At 48.4% G+C, this 9018-nt stretch overlaps 1 protein-coding gene across 1 annotated transcript in view; it reads left to right on the top strand.

The window, feature by feature from the left end:
- LOC115543285 (cadherin-4) overlaps nt 1–9018 on the top strand; it is a 240099-nt gene that overhangs the window by 210214 nt on the left and 20867 nt on the right. The window contains exon 10 of the mRNA XM_030355708.1: nt 5843–6028. Coding sequence (XP_030211568.1) covers nt 5843–6028 — 186 coding nt within the window. The remainder of the gene's footprint in view (nt 1–5842; nt 6029–9018) is intronic.

The following is a 9018-nucleotide window of genomic DNA, read 5'->3' as shown; positions in this document are numbered from 1 at the left end:
GTGTGTGTGTGTGTGTGTGTGTGTGTGTGTGTGTGTGTGTGTGTGTGTGTGTTGATCTGCATGTGTGTGTCTCTGCGTGTGTGTGTGTGTGTGTGTCTTTGGGGCTTCAGGGGTACAGGATTCATTGTGATTCAGTGTTAAAGGGTCATCTCTGTGCAGGGATATGCTGATGCCCTGGCCAGCCCCAGCTGACCCCATGTCACGCTATCGCCCCTCCCCCTCTTAAGCTGCTGCTTGTTGGCGTTCCCAATGTGTCACTGGAAATGGAACTCGTCACGGGTCCCCCTGTACTCACTGAATGTGGATTGTATAATCACAAGGACGAATGCAATGTGCAGTACACTTCCATGTTCAATAAAGTGAAGAGGAAAATGGAAAAAGGAAATCATGGAGTAAGAAGTTAACTGAAAGTTTCAAAACAAACCCGTACAGCATGATATGACAAATGTCTAGTTGTTCTGTTGTGTTCACATTTAGTGTTGGTCAACGAACACGAGTGACGCGAGTTCCAGCGATATCAGACACAGATGGTCCCTCACCGGGGATATAGGGATAAGAATTGATGGTTGTCCTTGGATATGGATTAGCGAATTGAATAAATCCATACCATCTATTTGCAACCCCATAAGAAACGAAAGCCATCATTGTGTTAACGATGATTAGAGCTGACACTGATGTCCATGACGATGAATTGCGAAGGTCATTCAAGAGACTCGCTGAGGAAAAACAAATAAATAGTGAGGAATAATAATACACGCAGGACAGTACAACGTGCTGCTATTCATCAAATATGTCACAGCGAGTAAGGTAAAGAATGGGGGCTCCTTAGACAACGCTAAATCGCCCTTATTATCTCTGCCTATTCGTCGTCGTCAGGGCTGTCTAGACACAGTAAAGTTAGGTGGAATGCATCCCGATCGTAATAGTCGTGTAAAAGTTATCTAAAATTGGGGATAAACCGGTTATGTGCTATTCAGACACGCTGCAGTGGCAGTAGAAAGGAGATGGCAGCAGAAAGAGCGCTTTAACAGTCTCATTTGAAGCAGGCAGAGGAAAGACAGAGGAATGCATAATGAAATAAACATAGCCGAGGGGATGCACTTAGCCTGTGTCATTTATAGCTACACGGCTCGGTCATACCCTGCTTGGTGGGGTGCATTTTGTTTTATTAGTATGATGATACGTTTTTCTACATTTATGTGCCTGTATGGCTCCGGGCGTCAACATTTGTCTGGCTGTGTGTGGTTGTGTACATGTGAGTGTATGTGTGTGTAGGTGTGTGTGTGTGTTTACGTGTGAATGTGTGTGTGTACATGTGTGTAGATGTGTGTATGTGTGTGTGTGTACATGTGTGTGTGTGTGTGTGTACATGTGAGTGTGTTCGTGTGAGTGTGTACGTGTAAGAATGTAGGTGTGTGAGTGTGTGTGTGTGGAATGTTTTTTTATGTGTTAATATTTCTGCAAGTGTGTGTGTGTGTGTGTGTGTGTGTGTTTGTGTCTGTGTGTGTGTGTGTGTGTGTGTGTGTGTGTGTGTGTGTGTGTGTGTGTGTGTGTGTGTGTGTGTGTGAGTGTGTGTGTGTGTGTGTGTGTGTATATAGTGTACCTGATGTGCACATGTTTGCATTCGTGTCTATGTGTCTATGTACATCTGTGTGTGTGTGCGCGTGTGTTAATGTTCAGCGTGTGTACATGCGTACATGAGAGTGTGTGTGTCATGTGCATACAGGTGTGTTTCTGTGTCTGTGTGTGTGAGTGGGTGTGAATGTTAGAGAATGGGACGTGTGGGTAGATAAGGTGCTAGGCGCTGCAGCTGTGCTGATAGCAGCTGCGCTATCAGCCCCACGCTACTCTGTGCTCTGTGCGCGGGCCGGCGGTGAGCTAGCATTAGCATGACTCTCCCCGGGGACTGTTAAGACCCTCATGATGATGAGTTAGCGCCGCCACTGAGCGCTCTCCAGCCACCCGAGACCCGTTACATCACTTATCTGCCGGGGGTGGTGAGGTTTGAAAAACACCTTGCACACGCCCTCTCGTCTACACACACACACACACACACACACACAAATATATAAACGTATACATGGCTGCATGAGCAAAAACGCAGCACATGCTTGTGTGTGTGCGCCCACATACTTTCCCCACACACACACGCACTTAAGGCACACACACACGCACCCGAGAAGAGCAGAGTGCCGGGGGGGGGGGGGGGGGGCGACGGCTGAACCCCCGCGGTGCGGAGGGGAAGATTGCAAAACAGGAGACCATTAAAAAAGGGATGAGAGCGATGATGATAGGATGAAGAGTGAGCGATGGTCTTCTCTTACCGACGATTGGTCACGGAAGCGATGATAGAGCGCATACATGGCCCATTGTAAATCAGTTTACCCCCCATCCCCCCCCCACACCCCCCACCAGCCCTCCTGACTCGCCGCTCTCCCCTCCTCTCCATGCATTAGGATTCTCAGGTGACGCGGGCGTATTGATGATGGAGGCCGGTTATAGATTGATCCTCTCCGACTGTATTTCGGCATGTTTAAATGCATTTCCATCACTGACACAGTGGGGAAGTTAATGCCATCATGGATATTGATGGTGAACTTTAGTGGAAGGCTTTCAGAGCTGTGTCTGAGCACAACCCTTTCACCCTCGGCCTTCATAAATCACATGTTTTAGCGATGGGATAACATAAAAGCCGTTTGGTGGGGAGCGCGGGCCATTATGCTAATATTTTGTGTTTGCCCGTAAACCCCGTAGATTCATCAAAGTGTCCCAGAAAACGGAAAGTTTGGGGAATTTGTCTTTAATGTTGATTATTAATATTTCATCGCCGCTATCAGACGCTGACCTATTTTTCCAAGTCAGCAGAGAGTCTGGTGTGTGTGTGCCCCAAAACGGGGGCGTGATCACGTGTCACTCTGAGGGCTCTGAGTGATTGACAGTGGCATTTTAGACAACATTTAAGCCGTCCCAGTTATATTTGTGCATCAACTACAACCTGCGATTAAAATCCTTTTATTAATATCCTGTTTGTGTGTGTGTATGCATGCGTGCATGGGTGTATTTTTGTGTGAGTGTGGGTGTTTGCGTGCCTGTGTGTGCGTCTGCATGCGTGTGCGTCCATGCCTCTGTGTGTGTGTGTGTGTGTGTGTGTGTGTGTGTGTGTGCGTGTGCGTGTGCGTGTGCGTGTGTGTGCGTGCGTGCGTGTGTGTGTGTGTGTGTGAAACTCTGCTGTCATACTTCCCTTCTGCTGTCTCCCTCCCTGGTCGTCACACATCCTCCCCCCTATCGCACCTTTCCCCGTCCTGCCGGTCCCCTCCTCCCCCTCTGCCCCTCCTCCCCTCCTTGCCCTCCGCTGCCAGCGCGGGGGTAGTGGTAGTGACAGTGGTAGTGACAGTGTCAAGTGTTGTGAGTTGCCCCCAAAAAAAAAATAAACACTGCCCGTGTCGAAACAAACAACAAAACCGCTACAACAACAAAACCGGCCCGAGGCAAAGTGGCAGCCGGAGAGAATTTATGGCGGGATCCATACGTCTACGTCACTATCGACTGGCGCGTTGTTATTGAGGAGACACTAAAGCGGCGAGGGCCGCGGCTCACACTCAATAAGAGTTAAAGAAAAACGGATCGAGGGGCTTTCGTCAAAGGAGGGAGAGCCATTGTACATCTTTAACAGCCCAGCACATCCGGGCCGCTGAAGCCCCACCTTGAGGGGTGCTTGAGTGTGAGGAGGGGGCTGGTGGGTGGAGGGGGGAAGGGGGGGGACGACACCCTCAGGGCCTCTCCGAAGAGCCGCACTCACTTCTGTCAAGTTGTGGGTAGATTGATTCTAGTTTTTAATGTAACCTTTGTTTCTCGCTTTCTCTCTCTCACTCTAATTCTCTCTCTTTCTTTCTCTCTCTCTCTCACACACTCACATATACATATATACACACACACACACACACACACACACACACACACACACACACACACACACACACACACACACACACACACACACAAACATAGATAGATAGATTCATATAAGCACATAGAAACACACACACATATATATACTGAACATAGATATTTAGTATATACACACATAAATTATAGATCCACATAGGGGTAGTCATGCAATCACACACACACGCACACACACAACCATCAACTGTACATAGACAGGTGTGGTCAAACATAGCACATTGGAGCACACAGACACACATATATGAACACACACACACACACTAACACACTAACACACACACACACACACACACACACACACACACACACACACACACACACACACACACACACACACACACACACACAAACTCAAACACTGAAGAAGCACATGAACGAGTAAATCTGTGGCTGAACACACCGTGGAGAATGCAGCCAGTGCACCCGGACCACCCAGACTTGTCTGCTGTGTTAATAATGTCATGAGCCTCTGAACCTTTCTCCTGAAACTCCCCCCCAACCCCACCTAATCTGTCCAGCACGGTTTACTGTGTGCCAGGTTGATGTGAGGCATTGCCAGGCGGGGTATCACGGCCTGTTGGAGAGTCTGGGCGGGGGGGGGCTTTGCTCTTTGATATCCTCACACTCCCATAAGCGGCTCAGTGTCTCTTGCGCCGTGCCTGTCGATCCGCGATGGGAGCCATGCTAACGGTACGTCGTTAAAGGAGCTCAGCTAGCTAGCTAGCTTGCGATGGATGTGATGGGATGGGATGCGATGACACGCACACGCATGTGCAGGCATTTAGCGGTGTAGCCATTGGGGCGGGGGTTAGGTCCTGGAGGCGGAGCTTGGTGTATTCTTAAATTCCTGCATCGTACCTGTTGTTAGTGTGTGTGCATGTGGGTGTGTATACGTGTTGCTGTTGTTGTTGTTGTTGTTGTTGGTGTTGGTGTTTTTGCAGGGCCTTATCCCCTGAGCCCGGGGTTGCTTTGATCCAGCCCCACCGTAGCAGACGTATGACAGACAGCGGCTCCCCGCCACATCAGGCTTATCAGGACAAAGCACATGTGTTTGCGCAGCTAGGGAACATCTAAAAAGCCGCTCTTACAGATTCAAACAGCTGTTTCAACCCCTCCCCATAGCCAGGCCTCATCCAATTCTGCTCCCACTGTCACTCCGCCTTTCAAAGGAGGCCAATCGTACCGTCGCCCTCATCGGGAGCGGGCTAAACGGAGAGGGAAATCAACCTCAGAAACATATCGAGTCTGCAGCAAACTCGGGGCTTGTTTCTTTCTTTTCATGTGTACGTTTGTGTGTGCAAGCACACATGTTTGTGTCTATGCGTGCCTACGTTTATTTACCCTTCTTGTTTACTGCCCGAACTTTCGGGAAGATGGGATCATTAAGCTTGTTGTACCTCGGAAAAAAACATCTAAAAAAGAGCAGGGAAGGAGCAACTCTTAAATGAAGAAAAATTGAAGGCAGTAGTTAGCACTTAGTGGGACTTGTAAAAACGGTCGCTCTTGAATAGCCGAAGAGAGATCTTAAAGGACCTCAGCCGGTGGAAAAGAAAGGACAATAAATAGAGTGAGATTGCCGCATTGTAACACAAGGTTAAAGTATCTCTCTCTCTCTCTCTCTCTCTCTCTCTCTCTCTCTCTCTCTCTCTCTCTCTCTCTCTCTCTCTCTCTCTCTCTCTCTCTGTCTCTCTCTCTCTCTCTCTCTCTCTCTGTCTCTCTCTCTCTCTCTCTCTCTCTTTCTCTCTCTCTCTCTCTCTCTCTCTCTCTCTCTCTCTCTCTCTCTCTCTCTCTCTCTCTCTCTCTCTCTCTCTCTGTCTCTCTCTCTCTCTCTCTCTCTCTCTCTCTCTCTCTCTCTCTCTCCGTCCGTCTCCTGTAGTTCTCCGGTGAGGTCCCTGAGAACCGGGTGGGCCTGGTGGTGGCTAACCTGACGGTGAAAGATGCCGACCAGCCTCACTCGCCCAACTGGAACGCCGTCTACCGGATCATCAGCGGCGATCCCTCCAACCACTTCTCCATGCGCACCGACCCCGTGTCCAACGACGGCATGGTTACCGTGGTGAAGGTAAGACCACCTGACCTCACGACAACACACAGTTCGATCCGGGGGTTTAAAATGATGAAAGGCACAGCTGTTTCTGTTTTGCTATTTTTTCGCTGTTTTTCTGTACCTAGCGATAGGGTGACAAATACAAATAGAAGTTTAGCAAGGACAGACGGGTGCCTTTGAAAAGCTTCTGGGATCAATGGGGAGGAGTGTCTGTGGCTGTTTTCAAACAGCATGTTAGACTTCTGCTACAATGGCGGTTGAGGCCATTGGTGCAAATTAGTTATTGATTTCTCAATTACAACGGCAATGGTTTTTATGCACTGATAAGGCTTTAGCTGCTCTGGTAAACGGCAGCCAGAACAAAACGCTGTCTTGTCACAACCTGCTATGGTCGTGTTAAACACAAGCAAGACATTGTTTTCCACGCTCGTCTGCTTACCTTTAACAAATACAAAATGGGGAACATTGCATTTTCGCCTATGCAAGACTTATCATAGTGCATCGATGTTCAATATTTATTTATGTATGAGTGTGTATGTGTACCTTGCTCTTCCCTTGTTTGTTTACTGACATCATTATGCTTAAACCTATAACATATTACATTATTTTATGCATCTGACCCTCAGGTCCCCATCGTATTCTCCCTCCATTTGTCTCAATCTCGCCGTTTAGATCTCCTATACCACGATAATAATATTAAAAAAACAGCAGTAACAGTTACAATAACCCCCCCATCCCCCCACCGCCCACACCCAGGCCCCTGAAGCGTTGGCATTTTGCTTCTCTTCATTATCTCTAGATGACTGCCTTTTATAATCCATTCCTCTGCGCTAGCGTGCTGATGCAAAACTTCCTTAGCGACCCGTGCAAGGTTGTGAGGAAGCCATATAAAATGGAGGAGGAAGTAGAGGAGCCTCTGGGGGACAGAACAAACATAATAATAAAAAAACAAAGCAACAAACAGAGTAATCTCATCGGAGCAAACAGAGATGCTCCCACGAATTTAGTGCGGGGGGGGAATCGTGGCCGGCATGTCGACTGAACGGAATCGGTTTCACCTGACGGTGGGAAAAAAAACACACACACACACACACACACACACACACACACACACACACACACACCGGCGCGCTCGCTCTAAAGCCGAGCCGCACAGGAGGTGTGTGTGTTGTTGTTGTTTGGGTTTGTTTACCCGGACCTTCGGCATCTTGCTGGCAGGAGAAACATCAACGCGTCGGGACTGACAAGCCAGCCACCCCCCCCCCCCCCGAGGCCCCCCCATCCCCCTGCCCGCCCCGCACCCTGGGATGTGCTTCTGTTCTGTAAACAAGGGCGGAGGTCCTCACCATTACATGTTGCCGGCTCTCCAGCATCTCCAGGGAGCGCATGATACTGCTCTCCAGCCTTTACCCAGTGAGAGGGAGCGGTTTTAGATACAGCACACGAACAAGTGTGTGTGTGTGTTTGTACGTGTGTGTGTTTCTGTGTTTCTGTGTTTCTGTGTGTGGGGGCCTGTGTGTGTGTGTGTGTGTGTGTGTGTGTGTGTGTGTGTGTGTGTGTGTGTGTGTGTGTGTGTGTGTGTGTGCTTGTGTGTGTGTGTGTGTGTGTGTGTGTGTGTGTGTGTGTGCGTGCCTCTGTGTGTGTTTGCCTGTGTACAACCGCACGCACCCACTCAGTTGGAATGAGTCATTAAGATATGTAAATCACAGCTTATGATAAACTCAGAGGGTGACACTGTGGGGGGAGAGGGGGAGAGAGAGAGAGAGACAGAGAGAGAGAGAGAGAGAGAGAGAGAGAGAGAGAGAGAGAGAGAGAGAGAGAGAGAGAGAGAGAGAGAGAGGGAAGGGGGAGGAGTGAACTGAAGTGAATTTAAGAGGATTGAGATACACAAACAGCGGCGTGTGAGCGAGGTGGGTCGCGATGAATGTAAGGGAAAAGCAGAAGAGTTGGGGGCGCTAGAGGGTGGGACGGCGGAAATGTCGGAAATGTCTCCTTCAAACGAAGAGGCGAAGAGGGTGAAGCACTGCTATGGTCGGCGACGGAGTGCAGTGGTTCACATGACAGAGGGGTGGAGGTCATCTGGCGTGAACTTGTTCTCCACACCTGCGTCCCACCGCAGGGCGTCCCCGTGGCTTCGGTCGGGGGATGCGTGTTGCAGGTCAATCTAAAGCTGCTGTATGTAGCCTTCAGCATCGTCAGCCTCTTGGGGACCGAGGGTTGGTACAGAGGGCACGCAGACGTACACACAATCATGCATTCCAACACACATAGACACTGAACACACATCCCATCAAATGACCTTCATTCTGAGCCTCGTAATTAAAAATGCATGCTAACTAATGCATTGGGGGATGGGCGGCATCATCGCAATTTGTTCATAGCATTGATGCAGGCATAACATTGATACATTCAGACGTGCTTGGAAGTCAATATCTTGTTTATGTGCTTGTAAGCCAGCCCATACCAGCCTCAGTAGTATAGACGGAAGCAGCCAATGTGCACGTGATACCTTCAGGCACAAAACGTTTTGTTATTTTGTAATAATGATAATAATAATAATGTATTGTGAGTCCTCCGAGATGTCACTATTGCTTACGCTCAGCCCGCCCAAACCCAACATGGACCATGACTGGCACACATCATTAAACTCACACACATACACACACATATACACACACAGGAACATGCACACACAGATGTTTAATTCCTGAAGTCCTCAGGGGGTGTTGCTTTATGGAGGTGTTTTAATTGTGTTCATTTCAAGGCTGGCTTGTGTAAAAATTAATTTAGGATATTGCTATTATTTTCTTTTCGTGTCTTATGCTGAAGCATATTATACGGTCCAGCTCAACTATAGATTATTAAGAACCCATTCATTATCTTCATTATGATAAGTTTTAACACATTATAACAACCTGTCACTACCATGTTTTGATCTCCAGAAGAAGTAGTCGATATCATAACACAACTCAACTTTTTCTTGTTGTTATACTTGTTCAAATATT

Source organism: Gadus morhua, chromosome 1 (genome assembly GCF_902167405.1).
Source record: "Gadus morhua chromosome 1, gadMor3.0, whole genome shotgun sequence".
NCBI classification, from domain to species: domain Eukaryota; kingdom Metazoa; phylum Chordata; class Actinopteri; order Gadiformes; family Gadidae; genus Gadus; species Gadus morhua.
The sequence above is the reverse complement of the archived record's forward strand: the minus strand, read 5'-3'. Positions and strand labels throughout refer to the sequence as shown.